General features: G+C 38.6%; 3 protein-coding genes across 8 annotated transcripts in view; all 3 read left to right on the top strand.

Moving 5' to 3' along the window:
• The window catches only part of Sytl5 (synaptotagmin like 5), a 189,734-nt gene that overhangs the window by 64,924 nt on the left and 99,064 nt on the right, over positions 1 to 25,746 (top strand). The gene's annotated exons all lie outside the window — the stretch shown is intronic.
• H2ap (H2A.P histone) lies at positions 178 to 737 on the top strand. The gene has a single exon (XM_070039239.1). The coding sequence runs from the start codon at positions 272 to 274 to the stop codon at positions 623 to 625; it is 354 nt and encodes a 117-aa protein (XP_069895340.1). The 5' UTR covers positions 178 to 271; the 3' UTR covers positions 626 to 737.
• Positions 2,909 to 3,423, top strand: H2al3 (H2A.L variant histone 3). Its single transcript, XM_070039238.1, has one exon. It carries the CDS (start codon positions 2,976 to 2,978, stop codon positions 3,324 to 3,326), a length of 351 nt encoding a protein of 116 aa, XP_069895339.1. The 5' UTR covers positions 2,909 to 2,975; the 3' UTR covers positions 3,327 to 3,423.

Raw genomic sequence — 25,746 nt, 5'->3', positions numbered from 1 at the left:
TCAGGGCAGTTTTCAAAATGGAACATTTAGTTTTACAATGTTAATTCAAGTATAAAGTTAAAGTTTTCTCGAAATCAGGATCCTGTTACCAGGTTGCCATGGCATACATTGTTAGGCTAAGGCCTAACTACGGTTCCATGGACACCAATGACAGCATAATGTGTAAGATGTCACAAAAGCAGCTGGTAGGGCCTGGGTGCTGCCAACTTCAGGTAACCAGTCCAGCTGACAAATCAGGCAAAGCAGACCAGAGTAAAACCCAGAAGCCATCATGTCAGAGAACAAGAGCCAAGAGAATTCTCCCAAAGATGGCAGTCACCCTCAAGATTCATCTTCAAGGTCTGATATCCAGTTACCTGTGAACTACATCTACGACATTCTGCAGGAGGAACAATACATGCCGTGCATTGGTTCCACCACCTCAGATTTCCTCCTTGCCATGCTCGACTACGTTACTGACTACATCCTGGAACTAGTAGGCTCTGAGGCCAGCAATAGCATCAGAATGGACATGAATGTACAGAATGGTGGGGGAGATGGTGACAACAATGAACGCCCTGATATCTTCAAAGATACATCGTTCTCTCTGTTTGACAACATACCTGGACCCAGAAGAAGTGGCTGAAATCCTGGGTTACAGAGCCTGGTGGGAATCCTCATGGAGTCAGCTAAAGACAATTGTCTTATAGCAGAGGAGGCCCTATGCTTATCATCAACAAATGATATTAAACTGCTTAAAAGAATGTCGGTCGTTTTGACTCTTAGTTTGATGTTTTGAGTTGGAAGTATCATTGAGGTAACTGGAAGGAGGGTTGGAAGTGAAGCTTTGGTTAGCATGGTGCTTTTGAGTCAGTGATTTCACTGGTGCGGTTTCCATTGGGGAGGCCTAGGGCAGTGGCCCTAGTGTGAGGAGGTGGCTGGGGAAAGAGGACAGAAAAGATGTCCTCATGGGCTCTGGGAAAGAGATACCTTGGGAAGTGGCTGGGGAAGAAGATAGAAAATGTGTTGTCACCCCTGGGAAGGAAGGCCTTGGGAAGTGGCTGGGGAAGAAGACAGAAAATGTATACTACGCACTCTGGGAAAGGGATACCTTGGGAGGTGGCTGGGGAAGAAGACAGAAAATGTGTCACCTCTGAATGGGCTCTGGGCAAAAAAAAAAAAAAAAAAAGATACTTTGGGAAGTGGCTGGGGAAGAAGACAGAAAATGTAGCACCTCTGGATGGACTCTGGGAAAAGGATACCTTGGGAAGTTGCCCAGGAAGAAGAAAATGTATCACCTCTGGGAAGGAAGGTCTTAGGAAGTGACTAGGGAAAAGGACAGAAAAAGTGTCCTCGGGCTGGGAAGGTGGCTCAGTGGTAGAGCGCTTGCCTTGCATGCATGAGGCCCTGAGTTCGATTTCTCAGCACCACATAAGCAAAAAAGAAAAAAGCCAGAAGTGGCGCTGTGGCCCAAGTGGTAGAGTGCTAGCCTTGAGCTGAAGAGCTGAGGGACAGTGCCCAGGCCCAGAATTCAGACCCCACGGCCGGACCCTTCCTCCCCGCAAAAAAAAAAAAAAAAAAAGAAAAAGTGTCTTCAAGACTCTGGGAAACAAAGGCCTTGAGAAGTGGCTGGGATAGAGAGCAGAGAAAGTGACCTTAATACCAGAAATTTGAGCCCCTGAATTTAACGCCAATTTATAAACACGAACAGGGTTTTGGTTTATTTTTCCAGGCAAAATGAGGACTACACATTATCTTAGGAGTATATTCCTAAACCAGGCACCAGTGGCTCACACCTGTAACCCTAGCTACTCAGGAGAGCAGTTCAAAGCCAGCCCAGGTTTGAAAGTTCAAAGCCAGCTGGACTCTACCACTTTATGCTCAAGGCTAGTGTTCTACCACTTGAGCCTCTGTGGCCACTTCCGGCTTTTTTGGTGATTAATTCAAGATAACAGTCTCACAGACTTTCCTGCCTGGGCTGACTTCAAAACTCAACCCTCACCTCTCAGCCTCCTGAGTAGGTAGGATTACAGGTATAAGCCATCAGTGCCCATCTGTCCCTTAGCTTTTTCACACAAGGCTAGTGTTCTACCACTTGAGCCACAGCTCCACTTCTGGCTTTTTGGTGGTTTGAAGAGAAAAGGCTCTCAGAATTGTCTGCTCAGGCTGGCTTCAGACTGAGATCCTCAGATGTAAGTCTTTTGAGTAGCTAGAATTATAGGCATGAGCCATCATTGCCTGGCTTATATATAAAAATTTGTCACTAAAACTAGTTGTTAATGATTAAGCTAAAGCTACAATTATAAACATAGTTCAGTATCTGTTTCTGTTATACCTTCATGGGTTTTTGGAAAGGCAGGCCTTGGGAGTGAGTCTACAAAGTTGGCTGAAGGCCTCTTAGGCACATTAAATTTCCCAGCATGATGGTGGTAACTGTGAAGAACCTAACCACCATGACTATGGTGAGCAAGGTTTTATTCATGGTAGAGAAGAATTTATTTAGAGTAGACGAGGTCTTAGGTCAGAAAATGATGGCAATGAGTGTGAGTGAGAATGTAGCACATTGTGTGAACCTTCAACAGAATAGGAATTGTGGTCAGTTTGACAAAGTTCATGTCTATTAGAGAGTAAAGTGATGTGAGAGTCCAAAGAAGAAATATAACTAGAATAATGGTACCTAAAGTAGTATGTTAGTGAGAAGGCAATGTTTTAATTGAAACACAAATTTTTGCTAGAATGTTAAAGTATATTAGACATAGAATTTCCTCAACAAACGAGGAGCAAGTCAATAAGGTGGTCAGCCTCCTATCATGGCCATTTCCATACTGAAGCTTGATCAGTGGCTCAGTGGTCCCCAATGACATCACAAAGTGTAGCTTGTCACAAAGAAGGTGCTTGGGTGAAATGTGGGGGTGCAGGTATAAAAGCAGGGGCATCAAGAGGCCTAGGCCAGAAGCAAAATCAAGCTGAGCTAACCAGAACACTTAGTAAGCAACATGGCAAAGAAGAAGCAAAGCGTGAACGCCCTCAAGACTAAGAAACATCCAGTGTCTCGCTCTGCAAGAGCAGAGCTCCTGTTTCCTGTTAGCCGTATGGACCGGTTCCTGCGTAAGGGTAACTACGCCCAGCGTCTGACCTCCTCAACTCCTGTTTTCCTGGCTGGCGTCCTCGAGTATCTGGTCTCCAACATCCTAGACCTGGCTGGCAAAGAAGCCCGCAACAATGGCAAGAAATACATTGGTCCAGAGCATGTGAAGAAGGTAATTCAAAGAAAGAAACACCTGAGAGACTTCTTTCAAGATACAATGAAAACTCTAAATGTTGAGATGCCTAAACTCAAGAAGTAATGGTGCATCGCTAGGACTTCAACAGCCTCATTGGTCCTCTGAAGTGTGCATAGAGGGGGGAGCCCATCATTGACGCTTATTAAAGTGTTTAAATCAATTCCAGTGTTTCTGAATCCTCAGTTCGTCCCTTTGAGTGGGAGGGGTCCATAGGCATCTGGAGGAGCTACCCCATAGAGGGTTGAGGATTGGGAGCTGTGTTCAGCAAAGGGGAGCAGTTTTCATGGGGGGAGGGCTGTGTGGGCAGTGGTCCTGGTTGGAGGATGTGGCCGAGGAAGAGGACAGAAAAGGTCTTCCTGGGCTTTGAGGAAGAAAGGCCTCAGGAGATCAGGAAAGTGGCTAGAGACCTCCCGGGCATGTGGGTAACTAGGGAGATGCCAACAACCCTGACGGGTGGAGAAGACTTAATGAAGATGGACGTGGGTGTTGGGGGAGAAGGTGGCACACTATGGGCATGAAGACTCCAGAGTGATGGTGAAACTACAAATACAAAAATCAAGTACACGTGATTCTTAAACCATCACACAGGGTGCTTATAAGAATCATGTGTCGGGCTGGGAAGGTGGCTCAGGGGTAGAGCACTTGCCTTGCATGCCTGAGGCCCTGGGTTCGATTCCTCAGTACCACATAAGCAAAAAGAAAAAAGCCAGAAATGGCGCTGTGGCTCAAGTGGTAGAGTGCTAGCCTTGAGGTGAAGAGCTGTGGGACAGCGCCCAGGCCCAGAGTTCAGGCCCCATGACCGGACCCCCCCCCCAAAAAAAAAATCATGTGTGGTGTGGTTTAGGAGTCATATCAAGAGGCATGGCAAAGCCAGGTGCCCGTGACTCACGCCTATAATCCTAGCTACTCGGGAGGCTGAGATCTGAGGACCGCAGTTCAAAGCTAGCCCAGCCAGGAAAGTCTGTGAGACTTATCTCCAATTAACCACCAGAAAACCGGAAGTGGCGCTGTGGCTCAAAGTGGTAGAGTACTAACCTTGAGCTGCTCAGGAACAGCACCCAGGCCCTCAGTTCAAGCTCCAGGACCAACCAAAAAATAAAAAATGGAGTCATAGTAAGCTGTCCCCGTGCTTGTGAGGGTTCACATTTGAGGTCCTCAGGGGTCTTTTCCTGCTATCTGCTGCCCTTTCACAGAGGGAAGCTCAGAGGATGTCGAATCCGCTTTCTCAACAGACTCAAAAGACCTAATTTCACATCCCATGCACTATTTTCTGATCTTGCACATTTCATCTGTTTCCCTTCAGCAGTGTTTCTTTAAGACAAGGAAAGAGGAGTCCCTATATCTCAATGTAATGTGCTCTCAAATGTAAGTCTACTTGTGCTTCTAAACTTCTTCACACAGCATCCGGCATTTGCTTCCTTCCCTATTCCCATGCACTTAGGTGTGCTTCCCCGTGCTACAGCCAGGACTGCAACCCCCCCCCCCAGGATTGCTGTCATCACAGAAGCTATTACAATTAGCCTGTGTTTGCAGAGTGAGAAGTACACACCAGACAGGGTGGTTGGCCTCTCTGATCTCTTCTCTATTCCTTCTGCTTGTTGACTTCACCCACTCTCCTTCTTCTATGTAAGAAGAACCTGGCTGGCCTATAAGTAATCACAGGTATGTCCTGAGACTGGAAGGAATAGGATGAGGATTGTGCTTACAGCTCTTTAGAAGATGTGTCTGTAGAAATTCAAACCTTTCTTGCCATATAATGCCCACTGACCCTTGTAGTTATAGAAACCTCATTGCCAATACTTTCCATCCAATATATCTGTGATTCCTTCCAGAGCCATTAAACACACCTTAACCAAGATCACTATGTCCCAGTGTTCAGGGCTTGTGTTTTGCCTATTCCAATGTCCTTCAGTAAAATAAGAGTGCCTCTATGATGGGTAATGCCAGGCAATTAGTGAGAGAATTATACTCAGACCCTCATGTGCTGGTTAAATAACTCTTATATTTCAAAGTTGTTTCTTGGCTTATATCTGTGACTTTTTATAGGTTAAAACATAGCCTCCTGGGTACTTCACAGAACAGCATGGCAGAGACGTTGACTCAGGGTGAGAGCCGTAATAGATGGGTTGCCTTATAGGGCAGGCAGTTCTATGTGGTAAGGTGTCCTTTTTATTCTCCATGCACTAGTAACATCAACAACCACTGTGAATCCTACAGGGAGTCAGCTTACCTAGGCTTCTTCAGCCTCTGTTTGGTGTCTGAGGTGAAGTTTAGAATTTGAACTTAAATGAGCCCCTGCTGGTGAGTCTTCTTCAGAGTGAAGGATCTTGCAGGGGTTAACAGGGACATTGTCTCTTTTTGTACCCTAGGTTGTGATGTGAGTTTCACAGCCCTATACACAATAGTTATTTTTCCAGTAGGACCTTCTGTTTTTGTCCATGGCCTCAGACCATGATTCTTCTACCCATAGCCTCTGTGTAGCAGGGAACACAGGCATATATCACTCTACCTGGTTTATTGATTGAGATTGGGGGAATAATCTCACTAAGTTATTACCCAGGTTAGCCTGTAACTGAGATTCTCCTGCCATCTGCCCCCTTGGTAGCTGGGATTTTAGGCATGAGCTACTGTACTTGCCCAAATAGGATTCTTTTGAAAAAATTTTCACTTGACAGATGAGGCCACAGAGACCCACAATTGGAAATCAACTTATTTAAGTTCTAATCCTGAGTGGGTAGCAGAACATGAATAAGAGCTTGGCCCTCCTAATTTTTGAAGCTTTTCACCCTGTCTTGAAAAGGGGTTGTGAGATAGAAATTGTTTGATCTTCTCCCCTTGGAAATGAAATTCATCAATACAAAGGTGTGAAGGTCTCTAATATTTCTGAGCAACACATTCAACTTCTTCTCAAGAGCTTTCACTTGTGTTTTATTTTGAGCAAGCCAGACAGATTAGGGAAAAGGACTAAGTTGAACTTCGTAACTTAAAGTCTTATTTTTCTGGATGTTGTGTACAGCTTCTCAATTCAGCTGTTCTGGACTTGCCACTGAGGTCTCAACTGTGGTTACATAAGAACATGAACAATCTGTGCTCAAGGACCTCTCTTCTGAAGTACCTGAGGTCATGTGCTTCTTCACAGGGTCCCCAGACAGTCCTATTTGATTGAAGGCTGTTTTGTAGCCAAAAACATATCTGAAAATGGCAGAAATTTATAATACTTATAGTTCACTCACCCCAAGTAAATTAATATATAATTTTTACAAATAAAAATCTTATGGGATAATATAACATGTATAATGTAACTGAAGGTTAAATCATTTTCTATGTTGTATAAAGGAAGATTATAAAGTTACAAGAAGAGCTTTTGTGAAAATATATGTCTAAGGATTTAGCTAATTTTTATTGAAGGATAGGGACTAAGGATCTATTTTAATAAATCTCCAGAAATAAATTTGATATACATGTCTGATTGAAAAGCTCTGACTTAAAAAGATGCTACATGCTAACTAAAATAGATTGTAACCAAACGTTTAGAAATAATAACTAAACCTTATGACTATATGCTGCTGTTAACCTATAGCATCAGGAAAAGTATCACCAGAACAATGATAAGTATAAACAAAATTTCAAATGTAAAACATGTCAAATTACAACTTCACTGTACATTTCATATTCTATTTGGTAAAAGTAAAATTAAAATTGTCAGGTATTTGAGCACTTTACATAGAATTATGGAAGTCTCAAAAGACGAATGATTGATTGTAGCTTGGCTACCTGGCATACAAAATGACAATATAACAAGTGATTAAAAAATGAAAATATAATGTTATATTCCTTTTTATCTTAAAAAGACTAATCCAGAGCATGATGAAATGGGACTAATTGGTCGAGAGTTAGTCTGATGATACATATATTATCTGTATTAGGGCCAGGAAGACTACTGCTCAACATCCACACCTGTAAGCCCATAAATGTGTATGTGTTTATGCCACCCAATTTTCATCAACATGTTTTGGTACCATGGGACGTGAATGCTTATGAAGAATGACAATTTGCACTGTCTTGTTAAAACCAGAGCTATTGAAATCTATATCCATGGACATTTCAAAGTTTTCTGTACCTGTTTAGCTTTGTCTTTTTTTTTTTTTTTTTTTGGTCAGTTGTGGGGCTTGAACTCTGGGCCTGGGTGCTGTCCCTGTGCTTTTCAGCTCAAGGTGAGCACTCTACCGCTTGAGCCACAGCACCACTTCCAATTTTCAAGTGGTTCACTGGAGATAAGGGACTCATGGACTTTCCTGCCCAGGCTGGCTTTGAACCTCGATCCTCAGATCTCAGCTTCCTGAGTAGCTAGGATTACAGGCATGAGCCACTGGTGCCCGGCTTAGCTTTGTCTTTTATCACTTTCCTTCCTATTCTGGAATAAGATTTTTTTTTCTTTCTGAATAGAAGTAATCTCTTTTTTTCTCTTAAAAAATCAACAGAACAATGCCTTATTTTGAGACCTCTAGTAGGGTTTCATTCACTCGTATGAAGTGTACCTTTTAAGCAAAATCACTTCTATTTTACCAGGAAAACTTGGGGTTGGCTAATTGTATACTATTTGTGAAATTGTTTTGAGACAAGGTCTCACTATGTAGTTTGCCTCAAGCTTGCAGTCCTCTGGCTTCAGCCTCCAATTATGTCACTGTGACCAATTGTTCATTGCTATTTCATCAGATTAGCTTCCAGTTGTACCTAGCTCAGCTTTATCCAGCTGCACACATCTCTTATACAGCATCTAATTTGTGTAAAGATAGGCATATTCATTTATTGAGCTAAAGAATTAACTTCTTGCCGAGCTCAGGTGGCTCATGTCTGTAATCCTAGCTACTCAGGAGGCTGAGATCTGAGGATCGCGGTTCAAAGCCACCCTGGGCAGGAAAGTCCATGAGACTCTTATCTCCAATAACCACTAGAAAACCAGAAGTGGCACTGTGGCTCAAGTGGTAGAGCGCTCGACTTGAGCTGAAAAGCGCAGGGACAGTGCCCAAGCCCAGAGTTCAAGCCCCACAACCGACAAAAAAAAAAAAAAAAAAGAATTAACTTCTTGGCAGGATGTACAATTAATGAGCAAAGGTAAAGCTGGTCATAGTGGCATAAACCTGTAATCTCAGGAATCAGAAGTTGAGGAATGATTGCAAATTTGAGACCAGCCTGGGCTACATAGCAACACCCTATCTCAAAAAAAAAAAGGAAACAAAAGTATGGAAAATAAAGCAGTCCTTAGTAATCAATATATTAATATTTTACCTCACTTATAACTCATGGAGCCATCTATTGAATGTCCATTAACTGTAAAATCATACCAGATTTTCAGTTTTCTAAATATTTTAGACATGTTACCAACTTGACATAACTTTATAACTCTAAAATACAAATTAGTCAGAAAAGTAACTAGTTTGTCAAACAAATTGACCATTTTTGCATTTTTAACTTCTAATCCAAATAATACTAGATAATTTGGTCAGTATAATCGGTTAAGTTTAGGGAAAATGCATGGAAAAAGCATAAAAATGAGTGATGACTTGATATTTAACACTGATAAATTAAAGACATAATCATTTCCATAAAACATGTATTAGAATTATCCAAAGAAGCAGAAGTAAAGACTTATTGGAATTAGTTCCCTCAATCGTGGAGGCCAAAAATGTCTCACAATCTGTGGCTTGCCTTAATATACAGGAAATCTGGAGGTATAATTCAGTCTGGAAGTGTACGTGTGTGTGTGTGTGTGTGTGTGTGAGAGAGAGAGAGAGAGAGAGAGAGAGAGAGAGAGAGAGAGAGAGAGAGAGAGAGAGAGAGAGAGAGAGAGAGAGAGATGGCATAAGCCCCAGTTTGAATCTGTGAATCCAAGAATTAGAAATGCTGACATGTAAAGGCAGAAGACAATGTACTAGCTCAGAGAGAGTAAATTTATCCATTTTCACCCTTTTTGTTCTTTTTAGGCCCTCAAGGAACTGGATGAAGGGTGATCCTCATAACTCAGTCTACCAATTAAAATTTGGTTTCTTCCAGAAATAAGCTCTCAGTTATAATAGTTTACTGTCAGGGGATCTCTTAGTCTGCTCAAGCCAACAACAAAAATAACAATCAAAATCTGCAAAATAATAGTTTGCCAAATATTTTCATAAATTGTGTTTAAATTTTTTGTGTGTTTAAATCTTTAAACCGTTTATGTTAGGTGAATCTGAACAGAAGTCTTTTATTCAGTGATATTATGAACTAACTATTAATATAATCCAGACCTAGAAAAGCCTTAGCCATACAATCATAGGTGCAAGCATTTTTGAATTACAAAAGCAAAGATAGCCACAGGCATAATCAACAGTAAACATGGAAACAGAAAACACAGGCCCAGATATTTTGGAAGAAATTTATTCTCTTCTCTGTGAATGTTTTCATTGATTTGAGCTCAGAAACATGCAAACACAAAGACTGACAAACCATAACATCTTTTCTCTCTCACCTAACAGAGGGTAGATCTTCTTAAATCATGAATCCGTTTGGAGAGATCATGAAGTCATCAGACTCTAAAATCAAAATCCTGCCCAACCCTGCAAACATGGCACATTAATTCACAGACTATAAATATACCTAAAATAAAACAAACACGAAGTTAGTAGTGCAGAAAATTAAAACTAGGAAAACAGTTGACATCATTTTGCAGGTAACTCTGAGTCCCTTGGGAGAGCCAAGAAAGGATATACCTGGACTTAATCATGCACAAAATATATTTGTCTGTTGCTGAATGTATTTGAGTAATTTGGTTTGACCTCTAAATATATTAAAACGTTTTTAGAACACGTTTAAATCATGACACTCACATAGACATGAAATGAGCACATTAAAAGGGTTTGTTGTTGTTGTTCATGAGGCTATAACCATTTTAAAGGTAAATCCAAAGAAGAAACAAGAATATTAATAAGTTAAATTGGATTATGCCCAGAGGACAGAGCAATAAGCCATAAAGTAGAGCCTCTATTCCAAAGGGTTGGAGCATAGACTCAGATGGTAGAACTTTAAGCCATAGATGTAGAGAATACTTTTCAGGAATTAAAAGCTAATTAATAGAAGTTACTAGTTGTCATTGCAGAATATCTTGGGCCCATTGACTCTAGTTCTACCTCAGTGTAGATGACTTATATTCTAGTTTAACAGGTCCACAAATGAAGAACTTTGTCACAAGATGTGTCCAATTGATAGTCTCACCCAGACCTGATTAAATGATGAGAGTTTGGACTTTGAGTCAGTACTAAAATTGATTGAGGCTTTTGAGATTAGTAGAATTGGCTGAATGTATTTTGTACATGGGATTGACATTAATTTCAGGGGGGCTAAAGCTTGGACTTCCCTAAAATAGATAATGATCCCAAACATATTTAAGCTTTAATCCCTGAGTTGGTTAATACTACATGTCACATGAAACTTACGGTTATGCTCTTAAAGGTATTTAAATTGTAAAAGACTGTGCAAGGCTGGGCAGGGCAAGGCTGGAGCTTTTATGACACTCTGAGATGGAATAACCTGTACAGGACTAGACCGTCTGGTGTAAATGATTAGAAAGCAGAAAAAATGAAGTGTTTCTAAAGAAAAAGGAAACATACACGAGAATCTAAACCATTGAAAAGCATCATGTAGGGAAAACAATATGCTGAATTTCAGGCAGTACTCAGTGGTCCTGCTGAGCCGAGAAGGCAGAAATCAGAGCTCAGTGCACCTGGAGAAACTTACCTTGATTGATGAACAGATACTGAATTTTAACAGAGAAAGGGAGACTGTAAAAATAACCAAATATGATAAATTACAATAATCAAAATAAAAATCACACTAGATGAGCTTAACATCAGTTCAAAAATGGCTGAAGACTCAGTGAATTGGAAGACAGATCAGTAGGAGTTATGCAGTGTAAAAAACAGACAGAAAAATAAAATCAAATATACATCTCTTTCTGGACACAAGAAAGTGATAAGTCTCTTGGTACTTTAAGCTAGACTCATCTCTTCAATTTCCCAGTGTCCTGTCTTTACAAACCCCCAAATGTCTTAGTTTAAGTTTCCTTAGAAATGTTCAAAATGGTGAAAGTAGTTTGGAAACTATGTTAATTTCCAATGCCTTTTGTAAGAAATTATCAATCTTGGTGACTTTAAACAACACACATTTGGCCAGGTGCTGATGGCTCAGGCCTGTACTCCTAGCTACACAGGAGGCTTAGATCTGAGGACTGTGGTTCAAAACCAGCTTATGAAGGTAAGTCCATGAGACTTATCTTCTGTCAAACACCAAAAAGCTAGAAGGAAGGCTGTGGCTCAAGAGATAGAGTGTTAGCCTTGTGCAAAAGAAGAAAAACTCAAGCCAAGAAGGAAGGAAGGAAGGAAGGAAGGAAAGAAGGAAAGCAGGGAAGAGGAGGGGAGAAGCGGGGAGGGGAGAGGCGGGGAGGGGAGGGAGGGAGAGAGAGAAAGAAAGAAAGAAAAGAAAAGAAAGAAAGAAAAGGGAAGGAAGGAAAAAAGAAAGAAGGAAGGAAAGAGAGGGAAGGAAGGAAAGAGGGAGGGAAGTAGGGAGGAAGAGGGAGGGAGAAGAGGAAGGAGGGAGAAAGAAAGAAACAAACAAAGAAAGAAAGAAAGGAAAGAAAGATAAGAAAGGAAAGAAAAAACCTACATTTATTATGGTTTTAGAAGTGTAAAATCAGTTTGGCTAAGCAAAAGCCTAGGTGTTGGTAGGACCACACTACTCCAGAGGGACCTGACTGTGGTAGTATAAATTAGTAATCATCTTGGAGAAAAAGTCTTCCAAATTTTCATTTTAACACATGATGCAATATAGTCTGAACACTGGGGAAACTTACTCATTGGACCACTTTCAATGTAGTGTCATAGTTAAATATTACATACATATACTGTGGTGCTTAGTTTCTGGCTCTACATTTACAAATTGGGTGATTATGGGCATTCATTTTGTTCATTTGTAATATAGATAAATAATGCTAATATATTGTAGATGCCACATGCAAAGCACTTACAAAAGTGCTTGGAACATATGTATGTGTTGTTACTATTACATGTTTCCTTAGATCTTATAAGTTTTTCAGGAACATAAAGGAATTTTGAAAGATTGATCACCTTCAAAACATTACAACTTTGGCTGGGATGGGGGGAGATGGGAAGGGATGGGAAGAGGAAACAAAAGAGGAGGCAACAATGCTTGATAAGAAATGTACTCATTACCTTGCCCATGTAATTGTAACCCCTCTGTATGGTATTTTCACCAAAAAAATTGGTGAAATAAGTCATGTCAAAAAAATCTTCTTGAAAGTGTTTTACAGGATGAAACTGATTACCTTTTCCCTCCTGATCTCAGCCTAGTGCTGTAGATACTGTCTGCTTCTTGAAATAGCTGTCTACCAGAGATAAACATTAATGGGTGCTACAGGGTGTGTTTAATGTGTAAATAGATTGTGGGAACATTGGGAGGCTGGTTTTTCAGGTTCCTGATCTGAGTACTTCATGAGGGTCAAGTAGTTCAAGATTCTGGTCTATGTGTCTGAAAGAAAAGTGAGCCTACAAAACTGTCTAGCCTTCAGATTAAGGTAAGACTGAAAGAAGTATTTAGGCTCTCCAGTGTGGTGTCTGCTTTCTGGAGTTTTGTATTTTCTATGAGCTTGTGGCACAGGGACAGGGGCCCAGGAGTGGAGTTTGCTTGTCAGGCAGAAAATAATTCCTTCCACCATTTGTGTTAGATTTTACCATAAAAGAGGAAAGGAAGGAATCTATGCAGAAGGGACATTTTGGCCTTTATAATTCTAAAAGTTTGATGTATTGAGATAGAAAATGGGAGTATTTTCTAGTTGCAAAACACTTCCTTTAATCTAAAAATTAAAGCATTGCAGTAGATCTCACTGAATTAGGAGTGTTTCTAGAACCAAATATACTTTAGTGAAATAGAGAAATCAAGTTTTCAGTGGAAATATTGTCATGCCAAAAACTTCTCACATTTCTATGCATAAGATATAAAGACCTCTTCCTCTGATTTTTTTCATTTATTAAAAATTCTGAGGTTGCCTTTAGCATTACTGAGTTATTTTAGTTTTCAGTCCCATGTAGATGTGAACACATATTCAATATATATACATAGGTGTTTACATACGTATTATGTATACATATACCTATATGTCACAAGAATATGAAGAGTTTAACAAGTTTAACATACTCAAGTTAGTGAGAAGGTATTATTCATACATAATGATAAATGATCAAATACCACTTAAAAGTCTTTAAACACCACAATTAAATGTTTGTTTTTCATTTTATGAAGAGTTGTTTGTATGCTGAGAAACAAACCTTAAATGCATGACTGTTACAATTCATAACCCATATTTAACTGCATGAAGTAATTCTATTCAACTTAGTGAAATCCTTAAGTAGGTCCCTACATCCCTCAGTATATATATCCACATATCTGTATATATTTATATATGGACAATTAATACCAGGAAAATGAGTCAGAAGAAGTGAGAAAATGTCTTATTGGTAACTTACTTGGGTTTTTTTCTATTCATTTATGAATTTCTAAAATTCTCTCTTGCCTATTATTTACATTGTCTTTCAATTTATCCAGGTATGTTAAAACTTCATTTCATTTTTATTTTTGGCTCACAGAAGAATTTGTCTCAGAGCCTTGCACTTGCTTGGTTGGTAGTCTATCACTTGAGCCATACCTCCAGCCCAACTTTTTCCTGATTATTTTGGAGTTGAAGTCTCAAGGATTTGTCTGTCCAGGCTGGTTTCAAACCCCCATCCTAAGTTGGGTGCTGATATCTCATACCTGTTCCACTAGCTATTCAGTAATTTGAGATATGAGGATCAAGGTTTGAAGCTAACGTGGGCAGAACAGTCTGTGAAACATCTCCAATTAACTGGCAAAAAAAATCTGTTGGAGTTGTGGCTCAAGTGCTAGAGTACCAACCGTAAGCGAAAAAGCCAAGAGAGAGCATATGACCCAGAGTTCAAGCCCTAATACTGGCACCAAAAATAACCAAACCAAAACAAAACTACAACAATCTTTCATCCTTCAGATCTTAGCATCACTGAGTAGCTAGGATTACACTGGCGTCCAGTTTTCGAATAGGTTTCAAGAACAAAGTTGTTGGTGTCTTTTCACTGTGTCTTGGAGCACGTTTAGTATTTTTGTTGAAACTACTGTTTACAAGTATTTGGTATGTTAAGGAGAGGAAAAAATAGAGCTCTAAAATATGGGAAATGAGCAGTTTGTTTAACCTAAGCTTTATTATACAATGACATATGTTATGACTATTCTGCCAGCATATGTAAACATTTAGTTAATCATCTTTAAAACTTTCTATTTTGGATTTGCTCATAACTATCTTTTTGTACTACCCATATGTTGCTTGTTCTGTCTCACTGGCCACACATCCCCATTCACACATTTTACACAATTTCACAGAACTCTTCAACTTCTCTCCATCCTGGTTTCATTCCTGATTATCTCTTTCTGTGCTTAATTCTTTCATTTCCTTTGCCCTCTCTTTCTCCCTATCTTCTGATGATACTTTCTTCACGTTTCCCATCATGCCCTGCCACAGATTTCTGATTTTACTGCAGACAACAATAAAACTAGTAGATTTCATTCATTGCTTCTATCACTTGTAGAGTTGAAAACTGTAGTGGCCTCCTAATGTTCTGGAAGATAATAAAGAGAGTAGAACTTTTACAGAATCAAAATGGACATATATATAGTACACTAAGAAAATTCACTGTTTTTTAGCAGTGACATTTCTGTAAGAGGTAGTTAATAAAATCAGCCCCCTACTGCCTTACTTTTTAAAAAAAGTTTTACTTTCTTTTAAATTATCTGAAGACATGAAATATATTTTGACAAATTTATTGACACTGTACTGCCAAAGGTTATCTATATATAGCACTGTTAGGGGGGTTCAATAGCATTTATTTATTCATCCATGAAATGATATTTACTAGTACCTATCCAGAGACTTCTAGGCCCTGGAGTTACAGAGTAGGGAACGTTTAGGTCTACCTTTCTGCACCTCCAGTCTAGTTAGGAAAGGTATAAAATTACTGAAGTAATTACTTGTGTTAAGTGCTGAGGAATAATTTTCCAAATTTGTATTACATTTGTCCTTTTTTTGCTTTATATGCTTATGATCTGTTCCTACTTCTTGAATTTTCTTCTTCCTTATTGGTCATTAATCCATATTATTTATTCAACTGATTTTCTACCATTTTCTTTTTGTTTCCATTTAGTTTCAGGTGGGTTTTCCTACAGGTTTAGCATTTATCCCATGACCTTTCTTCTTTTGCCAATGACATAAATCTATAGTTTTAGATATAATCGCTATGTGGATTCCCATCTTCAGACAATATCTTTGCCTGCATGTATCTTCTGGCTTGTATATCTCTCACCTGATATTCATTATGGTTACAGCCAAATTCATTGCCTTTTGTGTCAGACTTATCCCCCTTTTATCTGCATTTCTGATAATGACATTGACAGTATTTTAGTTTCTCACATTTGAGACTTTCAAGCCAATTTTGCTTCTTTTTCTTTTGTTCTAAATACCAAGTGATATTTGTTACTACCTTTACAGTATATCTAGAAGCCATCCATTCCATCTCCCTTTTCTGTTATTTTTTACTTTCATTCAATCTTTTGTCCAGGCCCTGATTGCAAAAGAAAGTCCATATCTAAACCCTGAAATTTTTGTTGTGCAGCTGGTGAGATAAAGCTCTACATTCTATTCTACTACTCACTGCTTCCTATACCCTCTCTTAGTCTCATGTTTATCTTCATTCCACACATTACAAGGAACAAGTAAGAATAGTTTTGACCTATGAAAAATAATATGCATATTAAAGTAAGATTTTTAAATGAGAAGAATATTTCAGGAGCTGGGACTAAGGCCTCAAGTCTTAATTACTGAGGTAACATAGTGTGGAGTGGCCTGAATTTGAATCCCAGCTATGTAATGGTGGGAAAATTTAGTTAGCTTCCCTTCTCTTGGTTTCTTTCTGTGTACAATTGGAAGTATAATAGTTTCAAATCATAGGAATATTATAGGACTAAGGGTTAATAAATATAAAATACTTTAAAACTTAGTGTATAGTAGATGTTCTTCAATGGAAGAGATTGTGGGAGCTAGGGAGTCTGGTGTGAGCATAGATAGGAGACAGTTATTAGAAGCAGGAGAGAGTGAATGCAGTAAGAATAGAAATACAGAACTACAGGGTGGACACCTGTACCTGACTCAATCCTTCCTCATTTAGATCAATAATGATCTAGTCATTTGGGGTATAACCAAGATAACACACTAAGGTGGCATGAACATTTGGAACAATCACTGATGGCCCAATGATGTGATGGCTCATTCAGACACATTGTTTTATGATTAAGGATAAAAGAATATTAAACAACTTGCCTTTTGGGATCATGAATTATGTCAGTATATCATTAAATCAAGATATACAAATAAGAAGAAAGTAGACAGTCTGAGTGCTGATGATCATGCCTGTGATCCTAGCTATTCAAGAGGCTGAGTTCTTAGGATCATTATTCAAAGCCAGCCCAGGCAGTAAAGTCCATGAGTCTCTTATGTCCAATTAACCACCTAAAACTGGAAGTAGAGCTCTGACTTAAAGTGGTAGAGTGCTAGCTTCGAGCCAAAAAGTTCAGGGACAGCACCCAGACCTGAATTCAAGCCCCAAAACTGACAAAAACAGAAAAGAAAAGGAAAGAAAGCAGACATACCTGCACAAGTTTCTGGCATTTCAGAGTACAAGAAATGACATTCTCAATTTATAGGATCATTGCCCAGAGTGTGTATTTTTACTAACACGTTGCCTTTTGTTTGGATAAGAAGTTGTTTTGTTCTATTTTTCATATTAAGAAAGGAAAATCATATTTACACTATTCCAGGGTTTGTTTTGAATACTTTTAAAATACTTCAAACTCATTTAATATTTTCAGGAATTCTATGAGGTAGATATCAGCATCAGAATCCCATTTCCTTAAGAATAAATTGAAGATCATAAAAGTTATTCCTAATAGTTTATTGAATCAAATCTAGGAAGCCCAGCCCTAGGGCCTATGGAGCATCTCAGCACCTTGGGCTCTAGCATCTGGTTAAGAAAGCAGGCTCTGGAACCTGTGTTACTTTTGTAAGTTGTACCTTCAGTTTCCCTTGGCATATAGCTTTAAGTGTATAATAGTCTTTCATAATAAACAAAAATTACTGAAATAATATGGCACTAAGTATATCAATATCAAGTAATGTTTTGCAAGAAGGGTCTAATTTTTCATGTCCATAATTCTATATTTGAGCATCAAATGTCCCAAATACTGATCCTTTTTATTTCTTAGACAAAACAATGTGGTATACTGCTTTGCCTAATGCTTAATTGATCTTGCTGGTCATGGTAATGTTTTCATTATCTTTTCTAATATTTAAAAAACTTAGGTGGGCTGGGAAGATGGCTCAGTGGTAGAGTGTTTGCCTTGCATGCATGAGGTCCTGGGTTCGATTCCTTAGTACCACATAAGCAGAAAAAGCCGGAAGTGGTGCTGTGGCTCAAGTGGTAGAGTGCTAGCCTTGAGCTAAAGAGCTGAGGGACAGCACCCAGGCCCATGACCGACAAAAAAATAAAGCTCAGGTTGGCTAGCATAGTGGTACAAACCTGTAATCTCAGCATTCAAGAGGTTAGGTCAGGAGGATCTCTGTTTGAATTTTTTAATTTAAGTAGATGTACAAAGGAGATTCAACTCATCATGTCAGTTAATGAAAACAATGCAACTTGCCTGGGTAACATAGCAAGACAGTAGCTCAAACACATGAAAAGTTCAAGTTGGTGATTGGAGTTGTAGTTTTCTTCTTCTATTTTATTTCAATATTTTAAACATTTTCAAATTATATTTTAATTGACATAATGACAGTACATATTTATGGAATATGATCCATCCTGTTTTAATTAGATCTTGAACATTAAAACATTCTTTCATTTTAAATTTTTAAAGTTTTTCTCTAAGTGTTATCAGCTACAAAAATTAATAGGCTTGTACTTCATTTTCTTCCTCACTGAATACAAATATTAAAATCAGATGTATCTCCTCTGAACCTTTAATAACCTTATTTCCAAGTAGGCACACTACCATTTATAACTCTTGTTAAAGATTAATTTAGCAGTTTCCGTTCCTTGTAACAGTTGACTTATCCAGGCTAATTTGATTTAATCTTTCTAACAGAATGTCTGGAAACACTGTTCCTACATTAAGAACACTTTCGATTCATTTAAGGGGTGGTGGTTCATGTAAATAGACCACAGACATTTTCATTTTGGTGTTGTGCAGTCAGAAAGTATTTCCAAAAGTGTATCAGAACTAGAGAGGAAAACATGCAAGTGAATATAAAAGCAACTCAAAGGGACATATCATTTTAAAGCATGTAAAATCCTGAAGGCTAAAACTGCAGTTTAAAATTATTTATTATTGATAATGTTTCCTAATGGGAGTGGTAGACTTTACCAGAAAATAGATTTGAGATGAGTTAGAAGACAGGAGTAGGAGGATAAGTGAGACTGTGAGAAATAACTTGGTACACAGTCATCAATAATGATGTACTTGGGCTGGGAAGGCGGCTCAGTGGTAGAATGCTTGCTTTGCATGCATGAGGCCCTGGGTTCAATTCCTTAACACCACATAAGCAGAAAAAGCCGGAAATGGTACTCAAGTGGTAGAGCACTAGCCTGGAGCTGAAGAGCTGAGGAACAGCGCCCAGGCCCCGAGTTTAGGCCCCACAACCGGCAAAAAAAAATAAAAATAAAAAATAATAATAGTGATGATGTACTTGGACTCAAAAATAACTTTTAAATCTAAACATATATTTTATCTGGATTATAAAAATGACAGTTTAGCAGCAGCTCATTTGGTAAACACAAGTTTACCAAAAGAGATAACGTATATGCTTTTTAACTTAGAGTATACTGAAATCCATTAATATTTCCTCCCGAGAGCTCTATGTATAGACAATAGCTTTCATCTCATGGCATGAAATCACAATGAATTTTGTATATGATCAAACCTCTGAAGTTAATTTTGTTAAGTAAAGGGGAAAATAAAGTTAAAAATATCATAGATGATGAATGATAAATTTGAACTGGGGGGACTATTCTAACATGACATACACAAATGTGTAAAATGAAATGAAAATACAATATTCCGTATTCTAAAATATAATCTTAATACAATGTATCATATACTAGAATATGATCTTAATAAAATGCAGAAGCTATTTTTTTTACTAAATACAGTATTTGTAGGTATTCCTTGTAAGTATTAGACTATTTTAGAGCCATAGTAAATGAAACAATATCATATGCAGGAAAACATACAGATTGAGTTATAATCTTATTAAAAAGAGTTTAGATTGCATAATTCTAATATTTGGTTTCAAAATATGCCAGAATATTTTAAGTAATCATGATGTTATTGTTCCTTTTAATATAAAAGAAGCCATGTACCTGTTTCATTCTGATCTCTTGTGTTTTATATTTAACACGAGAAAAATCCTAATCAGTGACTACTCATTAAAATGTTATGATATAACAAAAAATATCATGGATGAATTTTCAAATGAAGTAGTAAAAGCCAAGTGCAAATAAGTATTTATTCAACTTCCAGAAGACAATGAATATCCAGAGAACTCTGTGCCTACAAATGCCTAAATTTTTCATTTCATAAGCTCAGGTTACTGAGAGACTAAAACAAAGACTAACACAACTGAGACACTAACACAAAGGAAGTTACTACCCTTAACTACAAAGTAGTTTATTAGTCAGTGAAATGGTAAAAAAGATTAATATGTTCTGTTTTCATTAGCCATGTAAGAAAGGAAGAATATAACTTATTTCAAACCATTCTCAGCTACCGTATCTACACTGGCTATTACAGAGACTGAACTCTGAACACAAAGAAGGTTGTCGCTAAATTAGTTAGACACAGAACACCAAACAGCTACTGATTTTTTCAAGTGAATTCCTGCCTAACTCCCATTGTTCTTGGGATTAATAATCATATGTTTAGCATTGTACTTAAACACAATAAGATTTAACTCAGTGTTCATTCCTCTTAGATACACAGAGTAAGTCCCTAAATAACAAGATTAAATTCAGTAAAAACTGATACTACTAGGCAAAATATTGACCTGTATCTTCAAATGTGAAAGGTAGGCCCGTACTGCTACAAATGATAGTAACTGCTCACAATTTCTGAGTATTTACCATTTCTTAGGAATGATTCAGGTGCTTTCCCTATAACCAAGGTATGAAGAGATCCAGACATATCTTCAAGATACCATGCTTAACATATTTTATTCCTAAATTTGAGCCAGAGTTCCTAGCTCAGAATCATGTGGATCAAGGGCTGGGAAGGTGGCTCAGTGGTAGAGCGCATGCCTTACATGCCAGAGGTCCTGGGTTCAATTCCTCAGCACCACATAAGCAAAAAGAAAAAAGCCGAGGTCTGGGAAGGTGGCTCAGTGGTAGAGCGCTTGCCTTGCATGCCTGAGGCCCTGGGTTCGATTCCTCAGCACCACATAAGCAAAAAGAAAAAAGCCGGAAGTGGTGCTGTGGCTCAAGTGGTAGAGTGCTAGCCTTGAGCTGAAGAGTTGAGGGACAGCACCCAGGCCCAGAGTTCAGGCCCCATGACCGCACCCAAAAAAAAAAAAAAAAAAAAGAATCATGTGGATCAAGTTATGTAATGTCTAAGGCATCTTTTTGTTGTTGTTGTTGGTTGTGGAACTTGAACTCTGGGCCTGGATGCTGTCCCTCAGCTCTTCAGCTCAAGGCAAGCACTCTACCACTTGAGATACAGCACCACTTCTGGTTTTCTGGTGGTTTATTGGAGATGAGTCTCAGGGACTTACCTGCCTGGGCTGGCTTTGCACTGCAATCCTCAGATCTCAGCCTCCGGATTAGCTAGGATTACAGGTGTGAGCCACCGGCACCCAACTGGTCTATGGCATATTCCTGGGGATGTTTTTACCTGATTCTTCAATGTCTACCTTTCTCCTTGGTTCTCATGCTCACACAGTCTGTGCTGTTATCTGAAAATGTCACTGACTGTGACCTTGTTCCCAAACATCTCACTTGTTGGCTTCCTTTCAATGACTTTTAGTTAAGGTGTCTTACATTCTCTAGGCCATTCATCATTACTCAAGGCTCCCAGGTCTATTGACGCCATCAGCATTCCTCTAACCTCAACCATCAATTCCTCTTCCACCAACCTAGCTTCTAGTCCCACCATGTTCACAGGAGTCAAAGAGCATCTGACCACCTCCAATCTCATTCCTCTTTACCTCACAACAGGGCCAGACACTTTTAAATAAATGCAATTTTAACTCTCATTACTGCCATAGGCCACAAGGAAAAGAAAATCAGACACGCCTAATAATGGAGCCATAAATGTACATTCCAAAACAAAATCATGTATATAATAATGGCTTTTTGGCTTTGCATTTGATGTCTGATGTGAGTTTCATAGAATTTCTATCAACTGTGCTACCTTTTCACTAATTTGTACCTCTTTATTCATGTTTAATAATAACTTTTGTATTAGTATCTCTTAATAGTTTAGAACTCTGCTACCTTCTCTTTGTACCGTTTAAAGCTTACATAAGAACCTGTGTATTTCACTTATTTTTTTCCTGTATGAAGTACTATAGATTGAGCCAGAAGTGGCCCTGTGGCTCAAGTGGTAGGGCACTTGCCTTGAGCTGAAGAGCTGAGGGACAGCGCCCAGGCCCAGAGTTCAAACGCCATGACCAACAAAAAAAATATTGCTTACTATAGATTGAGCCCAGGACCTTGCACGTGCTAGGAAAGTTCTATATCACTGAGCTATATTCCCAGCCCCATCCTTATGTTTAATTATACTACAGAACTTTTAAAGTGTTATAAAATATGTAATAACCTCTTGTGGCATACTATTGATAATTCTGTGGAGTCGTGGAGGGGCAGTCAAATGTGGTAGTTACAGGCTGACAACTCTAGGTTGCCAATTGGTTTACCCTGGGGGGAAAATCATTTAGCTTTTATATGCTTTAGTTTACTGATCTGCAAAACAGAAGTGATAGAATTTATTTCATGAGAGGTTATAGGATTAGTTATTAGTTTTGGGACATAATAAGAATTCTGCTCTTGAAGCATCAATACAAGATTAAGGGGACCAGCTACGGTGGCTTGTGCCTACAATCCTGGCACTCAGAAGGTTAAGCAGGAGGATCTCAAATTGGAGGCCTGCTTGGGATACATAGTGACATCCTGTTTCAAACAAAACAAATCCAAAGGTGATTAACACTGGTAGTTAACATTCTTTTTGCTTGGAGAATCAGTATCACTGTGAAGTTTGTTTTTTTTAAATCTCAGCTATTTCACTCACATATAATGTATCAGAGTTGCCCACATAAAAAAGAAATGGATTCATTTAAATTAAATGCCTGAAATTCCATAGCATCTGCCTGGAGTCTTTATTATTATTTTTTTTTTTGTCAGTTGTAGGGCTTGAACTCTGGGCCTGGGCGCTGTCCCTGAGCTCTTCAACACAAGGCGAGTACTCTACCACTTGAGGCACAGCACCATTTGCCCTGAGTCTTTCATAATAAAAGCGTGGCTTTTTTCTTTTCTCTCTCCACAGCACTTCAGTGGAAGTTTTTACTTTTCTAAGAGTCTTGCTGATTCTTGTGGTACTCCAATTACCACTTCCTTGCAGGATGACTGCTTATCTATTTGAAAGTTCTCCTCAAGTGAACTGTGCACATTCCATTTACCTTGCCTTCTAAACATATGCTGAAAATCCGTCTAACTCTGCCTTTGTCACACATTAACATTCAACAAAAGATTAGCTTTATTTGTATTCATTTCAGAAGAGCACTCCCATAAACCTTTTCATTTATAAAGCTCCATTTCAAGTATCTAGTAAGTATCTAGTATCTACTCTTTCTTCTGACTCAAATGTTGAGCCCTATTGTTTTAAATATGCATTACTGAAAACAGATACATTTTAAATCTTACTTCTCTGTGTGATACTGTGAGAATATTTTTTGTATTATGTTTGATGATGAACATATATAATGCACAAAGACAGCAGAAAAACATATAAACTGTGTCATTTTTGCAAACAGCTTAGCCCAGTTCAGCAAGGCTACTACTACTCAAAGAGGTCAGAGTTCACATACACAGTATATACAGTGCTAGGCACCAATGGTTTATGCCTGTAATCCTAGCTACTTAGGAGGTTGAGATCTGAGGATCACCTTTCAAAGCCAGCCTGGACAGGAAAATCTGTAAGACTCTTTTTTTTTTTTTTTTTTGCCAGTGTGGGGCCTGAACTCTGGGCCTGGGCGCTATCCCTCAACTCTTCAGCTCAAGGCTAGCACTTTACCACCTGAGCCAGAGCACCACTTCCAGCTTTTTCTGCTTATGTGGTGCTGAGGAATCAAACCCAGGACCTCATGCATACAAGGCAAGCACTCTACCACTGAGCCACCTTCCCAGCCCCAACTGTAAGACTCTTAACTCCAATTAATCACCAGAAAGGCCTAACTGAAGCTGTGGCTCAAGTGTTAGAGTGCTAGCCTTGACCACAAGCATAAAAGCTTAGGGACAGAGCCTAGGACCTGAGTTCAAGCCGGTGCCAAATAAAAGTATGTATATATATGCATATATACATATATATGCATATATATACATATATACGTATATGTATATGTATGTGTATATATACAGATATACTTATGTGTATATATACATGTATACATATATATGCACACATATATATGGCAAGAAGTTGAAGAATAAAATAAAAATGGATTTCTTCCTCCTAATTGGACTAATGTTTACTGTGCCCATTTGAGAGAATGAGGTCTACTCATTTTGTTTTGCACTTGATTAAAGTGTCTAGTGGGTAAAGGGTCCTCCAAGCAGCGCAATGTACAAGCTGAAGAGCAATCAAAGGATGGAGCATGTTTAGATAGATTAATTGCAATCCAGATCAGTCCTCAGTGCAAAGGACTCAGTAATTTAATTTGTTTGGCATATGATCAGCAATAGTTGAAACATGGCTGTACTCTAAATCAAACAAAGTGGTCTGTAGGCAGGACTAAAAGTTTCACTCTTGGAATGAATCTGGAACAAGAATTAGTTGTATGATTTTAGTGATTAATGACATGAAATTTTGTAAGAAGAAAGCTTCATCATTCAACATGGAACATGTGTATCAGGAAACTAAGCTGCTTTCATTTGGAGGGCCTAGGTACTCCTTCTCTGACCACAGTCTGCATAGGTACCTAGTGATTTATCTACTTAACTATTTCCAGACACAGTTTTCTTTCGGCTATCCAGTGTTTATCCTGAAGGATTGTATTGTCATCAATTCAATTCTGTCTTACAAAATTATAATCACAGCTCAATAGTGCTTTCTGGAGAAAACATCCTTATTTTCTTGAAAAAGGTTTTGCTATTTCTGATCTTCCTGGCCACTCACTTACATACTAGCCCAGGTACAGTCGAGCAAAAAATCCTTTTAGAGCTTATTTGTTAAACTCCCATAGTACAATTTTAATTATTATACTTTTGTTTGGATTCTCATCTTGTCTTTCTCCTTCTTTCCTTTTTTCCTAACTTCCTTTTCTCCTTTCCTCTTTCCTTCCTTCCTTCCTTCCTTCCTTCCCTCCCTCCTTCCTTGTCTCCTTCTCTGCCTCCATTTCTTACTTTCTCTTTTTTTTTCCATGCTGCTTGAGATCACCCAAAGTGCATCCCTAACCCTTATTCGTTTGGAGTCAGGGGGTTTTGTTGTTGTTGTTGTTGTTTACTACATAGCCAAGCCTGGCCTTTAACTCACAATCTTTATGCCCTGACTTCCTGAATGCTTGGATTACAAGTGTGGGCCACCACTCCCAACTTCTCTATCACTTTTATGTACTGCCTGTGTTGTCACTTCCCTTCCTTTATTCTCCTCAGTGTAAAGATCTTATAAAGGCCTATATTTACAGCTGAGAACATGGATAACCATTGGCTTTGGTTCAAATATCTTTATAGCTCTCAACTCCTTGAGTAGTTTCTAAATGTGATCCTGTAGAATATCCTGTAGAATATCTGTAGACTATCCTGTAAGATATTCTAAATCTCACATTTTATACATAGGTCTTATGTGAACCTGGTTCATAATGATAACACCTTCAGTCTCTGAGTTTTTAATTATTTTTCCCATTTCATTATAAAACCAGATGAGACAATGCAAGGGCTGGAAAAAACAATTGTGTTTTTTATCTTAGGAGAGGAAGCAACTGACAGTGATGCCAAAACCAAGCCATTAAATTGTCTGCAGTACTCCTTTTGCTTTAAACATTATTGCTTCCTGATCATTT

This window comes from Dipodomys merriami, unplaced genomic scaffold (assembly GCF_024711535.1).
Source record: "Dipodomys merriami isolate MVZ:Mamm:240054 unplaced genomic scaffold, mDipMer1.0.p SCAF_3, whole genome shotgun sequence".
NCBI lineage: Eukaryota > Metazoa > Chordata > Mammalia > Rodentia > Heteromyidae > Dipodomys > Dipodomys merriami.
Note: the sequence above shows the minus strand (reverse complement) of the source record. Positions and strands in the feature narration are given on the sequence as shown.

Bases quoted from the DNA above. Each gene is read 5' to 3' on its own strand.
- H2al3 (XM_070039238.1), top strand. From the start codon at position 2,976: ATGGCAAAGAAGAAGCAAAGCGTGAACGCCCTCAAGACTAAGAAACAT.
- H2ap (XM_070039239.1), top strand. From the start codon at position 272: ATGTCAGAGAACAAGAGCCAAGAGAATTCTCCCAAAGATGGCAGTCAC.